The sequence below is a fragment of the Oratosquilla oratoria genome, chromosome 29 (assembly GCF_046742065.1).
Source record: "Oratosquilla oratoria isolate Oo_2021 chromosome 29, ASM4674206v1, whole genome shotgun sequence".
Taxonomy (NCBI): Eukaryota; Metazoa; Arthropoda; class Malacostraca; order Stomatopoda; family Squillidae; genus Oratosquilla; species Oratosquilla oratoria.
Genome location: NC_134805.1, coordinates 42,512,984 through 42,529,974, shown reverse-complemented (window position 1 = coordinate 42,529,974; position 16,991 = coordinate 42,512,984). Strand labels below are relative to the sequence as shown.

The window sequence follows — 16,991 nt, the reverse complement described above, 5'->3', positions numbered from 1 at the left end:
CTAGTGACCCTTACCATACTTCTCAGGCATTTCATCTCAAACACATTTAAACTCTTCCTCTCTTATGCTCCATGTTTCTGGCCCATACAGTGATGTTGCCACAATCACTCCTTCATACAATCTCCTCTTATCATCCATTCCCAAATGTCTATTTCTCATTACACTTTTTAATCCCCTAAGGCATCTACTTGCTTCTCTCAATCTACAATCTACATTCTACCTCCACCTCCACTCCTCCCTTTCCTGACACATTTGTGCCCAAGTATTTAAAGGTATCTACATCCTCCAGTCTTTCTCCCTTGATACTCACTTCCAATTTGGTGCCATCCTCTCCCCTTGTACATCTCATCACCTTACTTTTACCACCATTTATCTTCAACTTTTTTCATTCACACACATTCCCAAACTGTCACTAACTTTCTTAATTCCTCCTCTGATCCTGCCCTGAGTGTAGTGTCATCAGCAAACAACAACTGGCTTATCTCCCATTTTTCTCTGTTTTCTTTGAGCATCTTCAATCCCTGGCCTATTACCCTTACATTTACCTCTCATACTACCACATCCATATATAAACTGAACAGCCATGGTGACATGGCACATCCCTGGTGAAGTCCCACCTTTACCTCAAATTACTCACTCTCTCCATTTCTAATTCTAACACAGGGTCTACTACTCTCATAAAAAATCTTGACTGCTCTTAACAGCTTTCCTCCTATCCCATATATCTGCAAAACCTCCCACAGTGCCTTCCTGTCTACCCTGTCATAAGCCTTTTCCAAATCTATAAAGGCCCAAAAAACATCCTTACCTTTTCCTAAAGCTTTCTCACATATCTGCCTTACCACAAAAATTTGATCCAGCCTAGTAACCCTTGAAAAAATAATTTGAAAGAAATTTCTAATATTACATGGTGCACTAAAGCGAAAATGTGTTACTTAACCTCTTCACTCTGGGGCACATCGCACGTCTGGCAGCATTAGCTGCCCGACGTGTGATGTTGCGTCATAATAATTGCATTATAAAAAATAAAGTCAGTGCTCAATCGTTCGTTCTCTTTCACCCGTGAATTTTGATAACCATAGAAAATATGATGAAGCCAGTTTAGAGAGAATAGAAGTTACGTAGGTACGACTACAATAAATATAATCAAGACGCCGACGTCAGCATCATCGCGTACCCACTTGCTCCTCATGACGCCTACATAGGTGTCACCGTATGGAAGTGGTTAAACACAAGTAAATAGACAAATACCTATGTATATATATATATATATATATATATATATATATATATATATATATATATATATATATATATATACCAAGGACTTCCCCCTTATAAGGGAGGTAATCATATTGTAACATATATAATAAAAACCTAGGTATGAAGACTTTCAAAAAGTTTGACAAAGTTAGGTGTGAATGGAGGGAGATTGTGAATAGATGAGAGAGTACTGTGGCTCAAAGGAATGTTCTTCTTATCTGTTTCATAAATTATCTTAAGTGGATGAAGTGCTGTCAAAGGTAGAGAAATTACAACTATTTTTCAACCTCCCTTTATTCACTCCTAACATTGGCACTCTCTCTTATTTGCTTGAAAGACATTCCACATCCATCCATCTATAAAAATGAAATAACCTTTGATGTAGAACAACTAATCAAGTAAGAAAAACTTATCCACTTATGAAGATCACTATGACTTTGAACATACCTGTCCATTAGAATCATCATATCTTTGGGAGACACTGATCCTTGAATGTACCAAGGCCTTCTTCGAGCATCAAACAGATCAGGGAGCTCATGTGGCACATGCCATCTGCATGAAAAATTAATTTAATATTACTGTAACATGTCTTTACAATATAATTTTAATTCCAAATGAAGTATTTCTGTTAGACATTTGTATGTTTTAACTTTGTACATACATACATCAATAGCTTTTTCCCCCTTACAAGGGAAGTAGCCAAAAAACAAAGGCATAATCCACCCATTCCATCCCCACATAATTCACTCCCACCCATTCCATCCCCACATATTCCACTCCCATTCACCCCACTCCCTCCCTATTATCTTGGCTCCTCCCGGATGACAGGTCATCCCTGCATCTCAACCACTGCCCTAGGTCAGAAGTAATGTAGCAAGACACAGCACATTCACAGCAAGGCCACTTCATTTAATCAGCAACCCCCCTCTCCATCCCTTCATGCAGAAAAAGAGAAGATGGGGAGAAATCCCTTCCTTCAGGCTGGGTCAAGTTATCATTCAAACATACTCCCCCCCATCCCCCACCCACTCCCTTCAATGCACCACAACATCATTCATACATAACCATTCTCCACTCACCCATATCTCCTGTTTTCTCCCTTCCTTCCTTAACATTCCCAATGCCCCTTTTACCCCATCTATCCATCTCATCCTTGGTCGCCCCCTCATGTTCTCTCCCTACACCTTTGCCTTCCATCCCCCTTTTACTAATCTTTCTTCACTCATTCTTTCCATGTGTCAAAACCACCCCAATACTTTTTCATCAATGCTATCTTCCAACTCCCTTTCCACCCCTGCTCTCCTCACTTCCCTGCTTCTCACTCTATCCAGCCTAGTACCCTACCATACTTCTCAGGCATTTCATCTCAAACATATTCAAACTCCTCCTCTCTTATGTTCCATGTTTCTGCCCCATACAATGCTGTCGGCACTATAACTCCCTCATACAATCTCCCCTTAGTATCCATTCCCAAATGTCTATTTCTCATTTAACTGTGTAAACCTTCATATCCTAATTTCATGACATACATACATATACATACATATACCAAGGCTTTTTCCCCCTTACAAGGGAGGTAGCCAAAAAGGAAAAGGCATAAAATCATTCACACCCATTCTATCCCTGAATACACTCCACTCCCCTCCACCCTCCCTCTTATATTTCATGCACTACCAGATGATAAAACAAGACTAAGTGGATTAATAATCTATTTCAAACAATCTTGCATTCTAAAATGTGTGACCTTATAATTCAGTCTTCCATTCCCTCTGAAAAAGAATATCAGAGCTAAGCCAATAATATCCTTACGTAGTAGCAGGGTAAAGTCGCATAAAACCAGTCTGAGCTCCAAAATATTGCCACTGAAGTGATGGATCCTTGGCATAATTCTGTTTGAAAACTGCATCAATGCCAGATGACCATTTCAAGCCATTTAGTATTATTGGATCTGAAACAGATGTAAGGTTTACAATGATGCATGACACAAGCAATACCTTGGCTTGGTTTAACTGAGAATAATAATAAACTGAAATAATTCACAGATATATCTTTGAGCATAAAAATCCATCTATGGTGTATATTTACAAGATAATACACCCTTTTCTCAACCAAGACACACTTTTATTCTACTAGACAAAGTTAATAAAGAATCTATTACCAAAGTCACAACAATTTCTATTTAAAATCTACTCATTTAATCATGTTACTTATAATTTATATACAAATATCAGTCATATGAATACATAAATCTAAAGGTTAGTCTACAATAATCATTAAGTCAACACAGACCAAGCACAAATCAGGCACAATTACAAGAACTGCATACAACTCCTTTCAACACTGACATGGATCTAAGTGAGTTTTACATTAGTTAACAGCAGTACTGGATACAAAGTATTCTATTTCCAGTCTCCATAACAACTGAAAAACTTCCATATAAGTAAGCTAGTAAGCTCCAAAGCAGCTGAAAAATAATCAAAGAATTTTTCTAACTGTATAATAATCTTTCTTCCCTTTACATAATGGTAGATAAGTAAATTGAATAAATTACCTGTAAGGAAAAGAATGGTACAAATCCTCATTCTTGATTACTACTGAAGTATAAATGAAGGAAGATTTTCAGTATTTTCACAGACAAACATATACAACACAAAACACATATCTATAAGGTTACAATGCATTAGTTATAATTAGTAGTGCAAAATTTTTTATTAGGTAAGAACTACATTGTATACACACAGTTCAAATGCCAGGAACACTTGTTTTTAGCACTGCTCCTACAAAAGTATGTTGGAGGTGCCAAAATTCTAGAAGCCATTGTCACTATCAGTGAATATGACTGCAGAGGAGTGACTATAAGAACTAGAGGGTTATTTCTAACTTGAATCTATTCTGTAAGCTTCATGGGTAGGGATTTTGACTACTTAAAAAATCAACACTTCCCTTTTCAGCAAGATGTTTTCAATAGATTAGAGCAGTTCTATTGTGAAATTATAGACCAAATAGATATATGACTAAGTTTCTGAAATATTTGTTGAGACATTTTGACAAGTTGAAGTGGGTGGAAAGAGGAGTCTTAATCCAAGCTTATTCTTGACTAGTTTCACTAAAAGCTCTTTGAAAAAGCTTGTAGCAAAGCTGGTCAAGAATAAACTTGGATTAAGACTCCAGTCTTTCCTTTTCCCACCCACTTCTTTCTGGAATATGTGAAAGTAAATTTGCTCCAGCTAATGAAAACATCAGAGCTGCACACTGTTGTCTGTGGTTGGTGACTGGTGCTCATACCCACCCTGGTCCCTATTCTGTCTGATGTTTGGCCATAACCCTACAACAGAGATACATACAGATGTCAAAGGCTGTGCACAAATATGGGACTGCATCACTTGCTACAAAAGTTTTATAGCAACTACTGTAGCATAACACTATGAAGTTGAAACTATAGTACTTTGATCATGATTGTGAACCATCAACTTATAAAATGCATGTATCAACTCTGAAATTTAAACTAATAGTAACTGAACCTCCCACTGATAAAACATCGCAAGCAAAGAGCAAGTTATCTGGGAGACAGGAGAAACAGCTATGAAACAAATTATACTGGTGCCTTTAAAAATTACTTTTCCAAACAAGCAGTGCCAATTCAATATATAAAAGGAAGGAACAATTAACAGAGGGGTGGTGTTGTGTGAAAAAGTTGAACACTGTTGTGATAATATTGCTCTTTGTGGGACACTTGTAGAGCTTCTGTCTTTCAACAGGTGTTAGTTCTGAGATATTCTAAATTCCCTGTCAACCAAGAAAATTGTCAACATTTTCCTATTTTTGTTATTGTGCACATCTGTTTCTACACTCTTTCTTGATAGCAGGGACCAACTACTGGTGCCTAATTGAGGTGGTCTAGTGAAACTGATGTTGGAGGGAATCATCATGCCACTCATCTTCAAATCTAATGAACACCCTCATTTCTAGCTGGAGGTAGGCTACAGCTCTCAGGGGCAAACACTTGGTCTCTGGACAAGACCTAAAATCTCTGTCAACTTTATCATCTTTTCTTCATTTCTTTACACATAAAATGCTGAAAACCTACAAATGTTCCCCTCCTGCTCTTACTAGCTGGTTACCCAGAAACAGACCCACACTGATATAATGCAGATAACAGTCTCGGGTTTCTTCCTAGAGACATCTATCAGCCTAAGGACTGTACTTCTTTGCTAAAACCACTTATCATTTATTGTGTGAAAGGTGTGAGTAGTGCTGGTGGAGTGGTCTTCTTTAAATCCATGTTGGCTTGATGAGGGTAATGTGAGTTTTGACTTCTTCCAAGAGCATTCTTTTCATTATTTTTGATACAGTGAAGAGGGGAGATAGGTATGTATGACTGGAGATTCTGGTGTTTGTCTGGTTTTATGATGGGGATTCTGCTTACTGTTTTTCATATTGTTGGTGTTCCATTGTGAGTCCAGGAGTAACTGAAGATTGTTCTGCATGTAACATCTGGTCCTCAATGTTTTAAATGGGAGTTTGATAGCTTGTCCAGACCTTCTGCGTGTGAGTTTTTTTAAATTTCAAGTGGTTTTCTGTCTCAGCTGGTGAAAAGTGGGGTTGCTTTTGGGTCTTGCTTTATGTAATGCAAGGACCAAGAACATGTACCTGCAAGTGCTGGTCCACAGGATGAATATCTGAATCAACTCTGCCACTTGTCAACACACCCTCAGCTCCACTTGGAGGTGTAACCCCTAGGGGCTGGCATTTGGTCTGCAGACCCATCCCAAGATCTCCATCAATTTTGTATGTCCATGAACCTTTTCACATAAGGAGAACTGAAAACCAGTGATTACTTCTCTCCTTCTATTACAAGTCAGTGCCATAAAAATAGTCCCACACTAATACAACACAGGCAACAGTCTAATATTTCTTCCTAGAGAAATCTATGGGAGAGCCCAAACACTAATGTCTGCCACTATAGTGTTGTGAATTTCCAGTTTGCAAAACTTGAGGCAACAATTACAATTATCACTTTAAGTATGCACTTTATTATTTTCTCATGATAACTCATTTTGGCAAATTGGTTGTTTTCTAATATTGCACTGTTGCTTCGGTGATGGAATCTTGTCATGGGTTGTTCTTGTTACCTCATAAGGGGTTGGTATATTCATTTCTGATTCTATATTTTCTTGATTAATTTTCACATCTGTTTGTTGTTTGGTCTGTCATTTTTTATTCCTTTGTTTAAAAGTTGTATTTTACCTAGTTGCATTTTGTGGGAAGGGGAGCTATGCTCCTTTTCTTGGGACAGAGTGCTTGCTAGCAGTGGGTGTGCAATGAAGAAGTAAAGGCAATACACCATGACATAACAAAGTAAAGTGGTTACCTCCCTGCAAACACCTCATTCTTCATAGCTCTACATTATCCTCACCCTGATCCAAGAGTGTGGTCCCAAGGGGCTGGCACCTGGTCTTACAAACAGGCCCAGGTTCACTCATACTACCATGTTCTTTAACAATCTTCATACCTATCTTTATATGAAAAGCAGTATTCCAATGGCTGCCTTCTATTTTCTACTTCAAGCAAATGACATAAAAACAAACCTAGGCCCCCTATACATGCCAAAAATGCTCCAGATCTATCACATGTGCACAAACATCAAAACTGTGCAACAACTGCCATTATGGGCCCATATCAGATATATTACATTTGTAAACATCACAATACACTGCACACTGGAACTGTTGTCCATGCACACACAGACCCACATTTACGAACATCCCAATATAAGACAAATACAAGTGAAACACACTCCAGATAAACATAAATAGCATATAAAAAACAAGTATACAGAGTACAAACATATCTACACAAACAAAACATATGTGTAACAATGATAAAAGAGTCAAAGCTCACCCCATGATCATCACTGGCACCCTTCATAAACCACCAAAATCACATGAGACAATTCACAGCACAAAATTGGACTAATCACACTAATACTTGAATGCATAGTGTTGTCCAATAATACAAAATAAATTAAACATTACAGAGAGGATACTGGAGATCATTACCATACTAGCACAAATAACACAACATATAACATCACCAACATTTACATATCACAAACTCCATCAACACACCATGGATACACTCAACTCTAACCACCCAACATAAAACCACATCCTGGTTGGTGATCTGAATGCTTATTACCCTGCATGGCTAAGTATTCAAACTGCAGACCAAGAAGGAAATACAGTCAGACAGCATCTTTTGATCCTAAATATATTACTCCAGCAATCATTGAAGATATCCACCCTAACACAGTCAATATGCAAAATCCTAACACAAGGACCAATAATGGGTACTTTGAATTGGTGGTTCTGCAAGATGGACAGTGAAGCTACCCATTTTCAAAATCCATCAACCCTCACCTCCATCAGGGGTTGACACTGTCTCTGGATTAGGTCCAAGATCCTCTATTAACTTCAACAGTATCTATTACATTTTTTCAGGCAGGGGGAGTTGACAACTGGCAATTGCTCTCCTTTTCCTATCAATTTCAGGCAGTGGTAAAGAAGCAACACAGAAAGAAGTCTAAAGTTTCTTCTCAGAGAGATCTGTGGGAGGTTCTGGGGACCATTGCCAGCCACTATGGGGCTACCTGTTTTTCACTTAGTGAAACTCAAGGATGAGTGAGGAAAATGGAGGAGAAATAAGGAAGGATGAAGTGAAGGCAGTTGTTAAGATGATGAAAGCAGGTAAGGCACCTGGTCTGGATGGATGCTATGCAGAATGTCTAAAAAAAGGAGGCACAGTGATGGTGGACTGGCTGGTGAGGTTATTTAATGTTTGCTGGAGAGAGGGTAGAGTGCCGGAGGACTAGAGGAGTGCCTGCATAGTTCCACTTTACAAGGGAAAAGGGGACAAGTGTGAATGTAGTAGTTTCAGAGGGATTTGCTTGTTAAGTGTAGTTGGGAAGGCTTATGAGTGAAGAAAGACTAGTAAAAGAGGTATGGAAGGCAGATGTGGAGGGAGTGAACATGAAGGGACATCCTAGGATGAGATGGATGGATGGGGTGAAGGGGGCTTTGGGGAAGAGGGGAATGTCTCTTGAGGAAGGACGGTAGAGGACAGAAGACAGGGGTGAATGGAGAATGGTTGTATATGATGTTGTGATACATGAGGTGGAATGGGCGGGGGGATGGGGGGTGAGGTAGTATGTGCGAGCAAATTTTTGACGCAGCCCGAAGGGATTTCTCCCCGTCTTCTCCTTTATGCATGGGGGGACAGAGAGGGGGTGTCGCTGATTTAATGAAGCGGCCTTGCTGTGGATGTGCTGTGTCTTGCAACACTGCTTCTGACCCAGGGCAGTGGACATGATGCAGGGATGACCCGTCATCCAGGAGGTGCTAAGATGAGAGGGAGGGTGGAGGGGTGTGGAGTGTATTCAGGGATGGAATGGGTGGGAATGATTTTATGCCTTTTCCTTTTTTGGCTACCTCCCTTGTAAGGGGGAAAAAGCCTTGGTATATGTATGTATGTATGTATGTATGAAACTCAAGACAAAAATTGATTGTTTGAATCTCCACATATTTTAATGCACTCACCCTCATGCCACCCACAAACAACTTGGGAAATCATACATAACCTTCCCTCAGGTTATATCCCAATAAAGATCATCATAGATCTAGGTGACATGATCAAAATAATTCTCTAAGAAAGACATCAATTACCACAAAGTGAAATGGATGAAATACACAGAGGAAACAGAGTTGGGCTTGGCAAACTTTAACATAATCCAATATCCATCCTTAGATAAAGCTACTGAACAGGTCACAGCTCAATAATGAAAACAAGAAAATATCCTCAGATACTAGAGAAACTCAACTCAGATTACAAATATGAATCTCTCTCTAATGGAATAGAGAAACACTTATGCTAAGTGTAGTGTATCAGAAGATTTAAAGGATTTATATATCATATAATCTTCCAACAGCCAATTTAAATTTGCGTCTAATTGATAAAATAAAAAATAGCCTCAAGAACTTTCATAGTTAAACTCAATAATAATTCAGTTTACTTCATATACTTCCATTTTACTATTTCCATCTTCATTCTGGAACCATATTTATGACAAAGTTTACAAGTTAATACTTGGGTAGAGAGGGAATTAATACTTCTACTCCTGCTTCCAAGCCTAAATTATAAGAATGCTTTTAATACAACTACTGTTTATACAATGAGATATAGTACTTCTTTTGTAAACTAGTGCATGTTGATACTCAATAATACTTCTACTGTAGGCATTTACACACGGAACCATTGGAAGGTTGGAATGAAATTCATTAATGCCCTGTATCACAAGATATGCTGCAAATAACAGTTCCATACTTGATACAGCTAAGAAATAAACCTTCCAATATCCATATATAGTAAAACCTCACTAGGCCAGGTTTATTGCAAAGACCCCTCCATAACATATCAGACTTAGCATAAAAAAAAGATCCCTAGATTACAACAAAACAAGAAAAATAACAACTGACTAAGAGGACATTTACTGCTAACCTACAGAAAAAGTACAGGAACATGTAACATCTTTATACACAACGCATTTATTTAACAGGTGCATGTCTGGCATTATTTTTCTTTCCCACATCTAAGAATGTCCAGCTTTCTCCTGTTTGCTATGGAGATTACATCTTCTAACAAGATTTGTTTCAATACAAAATCACCATAATCAACAATGGTCCCAATTTTATGAGAAAATACAAATCACTTGATAAACTGATACAAAAAGTGAAATGAAGACAGAATCGAGAATGTGGTCACATTTGTCAGATCATCAAAAAAAGTCTTACATAAGTGTAGTAAAGGCCATAGATTCTCCAAAATTCTCTACATATGACAAGAAGCTTCATTGCAATATATGATTTTTAATCTTTCACTCTAGGGAAATCTTCAGTTTCTTTTTTGTTTCTTCCTGAAAGTGCAGCTGCAGAATATTTATCTTCCACTTCAGGGATACATGCAGTCACTGGTACTTGAGTTCCTCAAGACACAAATGATGTATACTGACAATTTATGATGGCTACATAGACCTGTGACTTACAATAAGTCAGTCTATGTGATGCAACCAACACAGACTGATGGGTAATTTTAGAATTTCAGGTGGCATTCAATCTTGCCATTTTTCTTAAGAAGGAAAAAAATATCAATGACAAGTAATCAGAAATATTGACAGCATGATTTAATTTTATACCTAATAAAATTTACATACCGTATTTTTTGGACCATAAGGCGCTTCATACCATAAGGCGCATCCGTAATTTGCTATTCCCCGTCCTTACATAAGGCGCACCTGACCATAAGGCGCACCTGGTCTCGTCATCGGATAATCATGCATAAGTGAGTGCATTCAGAACTGAACATTTTCGTTGTTGAATGAGAAAAATCGGTTGGGATTTAGCAAAATTACAAAAATAAATTATGTATACAGTATATATATTTTTATTTTGGTTGCCCTGCCAATACCCCTAAAAAACAACACAAACACGTTACGGGAATTGTGGGGAATAAAACCAACATTAGCAGTTTTATTTCTGGAATTCTCTATTCCCTTAAAAACACAAGATTACAAATGAAGGTAATTTTTAGTTTCGACCATGGGCGCAATATAGCAATAGAAAATTAATTATTAATTTTTTGTAAATTATAATGTATCAACGTAATATGCAATTTTGTGAGCGGGAAAAAAAAAAAAGTGCGAAAACTGATGTCGTAAGTAACGAAGTCATGTCGGACGAATGGTACGCCATGTTTGTTATGATAGATGCCGACGTCGAAGAAATGAAAGGGTGATAAATTCGTCTAACCTAACCTAACCTGTGTTTAATAAATCATTACCTGCAAATTAAATGCCATCCGGCTCGTCCTCGTTGTCGTCGTCATGAGAGACGTTGGTGTCCCGATCCTGTGCTACCAACTTCGTTCATTAGCATATTTGCTTGTAGCAAGGTATTTTTTATTTTCATTTCCGCCCACAAAATTGCATATTACATTGATACATTTAATTTACAAAATTAATAATTAATTTTATATTGCCATATTGCGCCCATGGTCGAAACTAAAAAAAATTACCTAAATGAATACAGTCTGAGTGGAGCGAGACTTGACCAATGCAAGATGACTGTCTATGTTGTGGACGCTGTCATATCATAGCCATGATAGCGTGAATGAATGCAGTGGCATGGACTTCAAAACTGTCGAAATCTTCGCAATTTTCTTGTCAAGATACATGCATCTTGGTTATAACTTGGTTGTAACTTTTGCTGGGCCTATGCACTGTCGCCGTCGGCAGGCTAGCTACGAAATGTGTCAAAATAATTTGTCACTCTCCGAGGCATTTTTTTTGCACTGAAGCCACACATAAGGCGCACCTCACGATAAGGCGCACCACCCGATTTTGGCCGATTTTAAGGATTTTGCCCGCTCCTTATGGTCCGAAAAATACGGTACTAGTACCAATAGCATGTCACTTCATTATCATCTGTGGTATTAAAAATGACAGACTAATCTAACCTAGCTAAAAACATAGCTTATTGTGGAGAAAGGTCACCATACTCTCATCTGCACTACCCACTTCTGTGAGAGATTTGATCAGGTGGGTGGACTGACAACAAAATTAGCACACTTCATCACTGATGCCTATCTATCGATATACCAAAAGGACTCTTCCCCCTTAAAAGAGAAATAGCCAGCCAAGGCACACACCTACCCTTGACTCATCCCACATCCAGCCAATGTCCACCTGTTTTCCATTTTATCTTAGCTCCTTCTGGATGAAGGGATACCTCTACCACCTGTCCACTGCCTAGGTCAGAAGTAACACAAGATGCAGCACCTCCACAATTGATCTCATAAGACGAAAATGAGTATATAAATGAATAACTATCTATCTACCTATCTATCTATATAACAAGGGCTTTTTCCCCTTTATATGGGAGGTACACAAATCAATAGCCACACACTCACTAATTAAATAAATATACAAATACAAACGTACAAGAGGAGAATAATATACTGAAGCGGAGGCAATTTGGATTCAGACAGGGAAGATCATGTACCACTAATTTAATCTGTTTCTATTCAAGATTGATAGATATATTGCAAGAAAGGGATGACTAGGCAGACTGTGCCTTCCTGGACTTACAAAAAGCATTTGATAAGGTACCATGCAGAAAATTACTAAATGAACTGAAAACAATAGGAAGCATACATGGAAAACTATTGAGTTGGATAGAGGATTTCCTACATGGAAGAAAAATGAGAGTAGTGCTCTGGGACAAATATTCAAAGTGGGAAGAAATTAGTAGTGGCATCCCACAGGTGTAATAGCTCCAATAATGTTTGCTATATATGTAAATGACGTGGACAAAAGTATTGAATGTTACATGAACTTCTTTGTGGATGATGCAAAGTTATTAAAGAAAATAAGTTCTGAAAAAGACTGTGAGTCATTACAGAGTGATCTGAACAAAGTCTCAGAATGAAGCAAGAAATGGAAAGTAGAATTCAACATCAAGAAATGCAGTATAATTGAATTTGGGAAAAGCAAGAATAGAATATCAGGACAATATAAAATTGACGAAAAAGAAGTAAAGAAAGTAAATTCTGAAAAGGACCTAGGAGTAATCATCACCAAAGACATGTCTCCAGATAAACATATAAATAAAATAGTCGGAGAAACATACAATTTGTTGAGATCAATAAAGGTGGCTTTTAAATACCTGGATAAGGAAATGATAAAAAAAATATTACTAACACTGATAAGGCCAAAACTGGAATATGCAGCAATGATATGGTCACCCAGTACAAAAAAGAATATAAGAAAATTAGAAAGAATACAAAGAGCAACAACAAAGATGGCCCCAACACTTTCAAACTTAATATATGAACAAAGAACTGGAATTGCTGACCCTGAAACAAAGAAGAGAACAAGGGGACCTACTAGCCATCTACAGGATTATGAAAGGCAAGGAACTCCTTGATAAAGAGGACTTATTAAAGTGGGACGGAGGAAAAATAAGAGGACATGCAAAAAAACTCAAAAAGGACAGCTACAGAAGAGACCTGAAAACGAATAGCTTCCCACACAGAGTGATAGATATCTGGAACAAACTGGATGAAAAAATAATGTGTGCAAACACCATAGAAGAATTTAAGAACAAACTTGATCTTGCAAGATACAAAAACAGGTCACCATGAGCATAGCTCCCCTTCCCATAAATACAACTAGGTAAAAACATACCAAGGTCTTTTCCCCTTTACAAGGAAGGTAGCCAAAGTCAAAGGCATAAATCCACTCCCACCCATTTCATCCCCACACACTCCACTCCATTCACCACTCCTCCCTCCCTCTTTTCTTGGCTCATCCTGGATGACGGGTCATCCTTGCATCCCGCACGTTGCCCTGGGTCAGAAGCAATGCATCATGACACAGCACATCCACAGCAAATATTTTTTCATTCGCTCTTTCCATGTGTCCAAACCATCCCAATACTCTTTTGTCAACCATATCTCCCAACTCCCTTTCCACCCCTTCTCTCCTCCTCACCTTCTTATTTTTCACTCTATCCAGCCTAGTAACCCCTACCATACTTCTTAGACATTTCATCTTACATTTAAACTCTTCCTCTCTTATGTTCCATGTTTCTGCCCCCATACAGTGCTATCAGCACAATCACCCCTTCATACAATCTCCTCTTAGCATCCATTCCCAAATGTCTATTTCTCATTACACTTTTTAATCCCCCAAGACATTTACTTGTTTCTCTCAATCTACATTCTACCTCCACCTCCACTCCTCCCTTTCTTGCCACATTCACACCCAACTATATAAAGCTATTCACTACCTCCAGTCTCTCTCCCTTAATAATCACTTCCAATTTGCTGCCATTCTCTCCCTTGTACAACTCATCACCTTTTACCCATATTTATCTTCAACTTCCTTCTTTCACACACCCTCCAAAACTCTGTCACTAATTTCCTTAATTCCCCCTCTGATCCTGCCACAAATGCAGTGTCATCAGCAAACAACAACTGGCTTATCTCTTACTTTTCTCCATTTTCTTTACCCATCTCCAATCCAGGCCCATTACCCTTATGTTTACCTCTTGTACCACCCCATTCTTGTATTAAATGAACAGCCAATGCGACATAACACATCCCTGGTGAAGTCCCACCTTTACCTCAAATCACTCACTCTCTCCATTTCTAATTCTAACACAGGGTCTACTACTCTTGTAAAAACTCTTGACTGCTCTTAACAGCTTTCCTCCTATCCCATATATCTGTAATACCTCCCACAGTGCCTTTCTGTCTACTCTGCCTTTTCCAAACCTGTAAAGGCCCAAAAAACATTTTTACCTTTTCCTAAAGCTTTCTCATATATCTGCCTTACCACAACAAAATTATCCATACAACCCCTACCTCTCCTAAACCCACACAGTTCTTCACCAATTACTCCCTCTGTTCCTCTCCTATTCCTCTCAATCAAAATCTTCCCATAAGCCTTCCCAACTACACTCAACAAACTGATCCCTCTGAAACTACTACACTCACATTTGTCCCTTTTTCCCTTGTAAAGTGGAACTATACAGGCATTCCTCCAGTCCTCCCACACTCTACCTTCTTTAAAACAAACTTTAAACATCACCAGCCACTCCACCATCACTGTACCTCCCTTTTTTAGACATTCCACATGACACCCATCCAACCCAGGTGCCTTACCTACTATCATGATTTTAGTAAGTGCTTTCACCTCTTCTTTCCTTATTTCTCCTCCATTTTCCTCATTCCTCACTGTCATTTTCTTAGTGCTTTCCACTGCAACTATCTTTCCCTCCCTAGCCTCCTTCACATTTAGCAACTCTCTGAAATACTCTGCCCATCTTCTTATTGCTCTCTCTTCCATTATCATCTCTACATCTGTACATTTCACTTTTTCTTCTCTATTTGATTCACCTCCCCTTCCTCTCTTAATTTCCTTCCAAAACATCTTTTATAACTTTCAAAATTCTCTGCCATACTCTAAGCCCATTTCACATCTGCTCTACTCTTTGCCTCCTTTATGTTTTACTGCTCTTCTTTTTTCTTTGTACCTCTGATAAGAGTCTTTTGTCCTATTTTGTAACCAACCTGTGAATGCTCATTTCTTTTCTTCTTCAACCTTCTTTGCTTCATCATCCCACCACTCACTATCCTTCTTTTTATTTTCTCTCATCTTCCTTGTTCCACACACCATCTTTACACACCTTGTGATTCCCTCCTTGAAACATCCCCATTCCTAGTTCTACTATATCCTTCACTCCCTCCCACTCTTCTCTCAGCTTTTTCTTGTACTCCTCCTTTTCTTTCTCATTTAAGCAGTTTACTCTAAACACCTCCCTGACTTCTGTCCTTTTCCTCTTTCTCTCTCTATCCTCCACTCTCAACTTGCCTTCCACCAAAAAATGATCTGATATTCCCTCACTCTCTCCCCTTAGAACATGAACATCCAAAAATCTTCCTACCCTTCTCCTGGTAACCACTATATAGTCCATTAAAGCCCTATCTACCTTCCTTCCATCCACCACCCTTTCCCATACGTACTTATGCTCAACTTTCTTCCTTAACACTGTATTTGTTATCATCAGCTCTCTTTTTAGACACATCTCCACCATCATCTCTCCGCTAATATTTTTTCATGGAACTTCACACTTCCCAACCACTCCATCTATTGGTTTATCTCCTACTCTAGTATTGAGATATCCAAATACCACTACACTGACATTTCTCCCTAAACCCATTATGCACTCATTTAAATAAATCCAAAAAGCCTCCTTCTCCGCTACACTCTTCTCACTACCAGGCCCATATGCATTTACAAAGACCCACATCTCCTTTCCCAGTTTCCCCTTCATCTGTATTAACCTTGAAGAAACCTCCTTCCACTCCACCACATGTTTACCTATCTCTTCATTTATTAGTATAGCCACCCCTTCTCTCCCTTATCTTCTCTTCACATCTGACACCTTCCCAAGTACACTCCAAAACTTGCCTCTTCCTTTCAGTTTAGTTTCACTCAATGCCAACACATCTATCTTTTTTCTCGCACACATACTGCATAACTCTTCCTGTTTACTTTCATCTGTATCACATCCACGCACATTAAAAGACCCAAACTTTAGGGTTCTGGTTGGAAAACTCCTCCCAGACCCTCTTATGCCTTTGCTTTTTTAAGGAATGTCCCCTTTGGGGCTACAGAGAGTAGGATGTCTAGTCCTATCCCTGTCCTGTTTTTGTCACCTTTTATGACTCATGTGGGAACACTCAGTGAGAGTATTCTTTCTCCCCTACCACAAGGTTCAGCAAAAAAGGAAATGAATATTCAGAGAGTGGTACAGGACAGTATTAAGAGTGAGGGACAGCATAACAGTGGTACAGTTGCAGTATAATAAAGTAACATAATTTCTCTATGAAAAGAGATTTCCTCTATCACAGACAAAATGATGTGTGACTTTGGTCCATAGGGGTGCCCCATATAGATTCTAAAGTATCAGCTGCATGCTAATGAGCAGCTTTTAACCTCACAATAACATGCAGCCAATACCCCATCCAAAAATACTTAGAAAGTTTCCAACAATTATTTATGCATATAATTTCCTTAAGGAAAGTGTATTAATGCCTTTCAATACCAACTA

General features: G+C 38.5%; 1 protein-coding gene across 3 annotated transcripts in view; it reads right to left on the bottom strand.

Annotated features, from left to right (window-relative positions):
• The window catches only part of LOC143040754 (voltage-dependent calcium channel subunit alpha-2/delta-1-like), a 590,989-nt gene that overhangs the window by 68,690 nt on the left and 505,308 nt on the right, over positions 1 to 16,991 (bottom strand). For 2 of the 3 annotated variants that reach the window (XM_076212156.1, XM_076212154.1), the window contains exons 5-7: positions 4,553 to 4,588; positions 3,073 to 3,211; positions 1,711 to 1,815 (exon numbers count right to left, since the gene is read on the bottom strand). In XM_076212156.1, coding sequence (XP_076068271.1) covers positions 1,711 to 1,815; positions 3,073 to 3,211; positions 4,553 to 4,588 — 280 coding nt within the window. The remainder of the gene's footprint in view (positions 1 to 1,710; positions 1,816 to 3,072; positions 3,212 to 4,552; positions 4,589 to 16,991) is intronic. The other variant, XM_076212155.1, reaches the window with a different exon arrangement.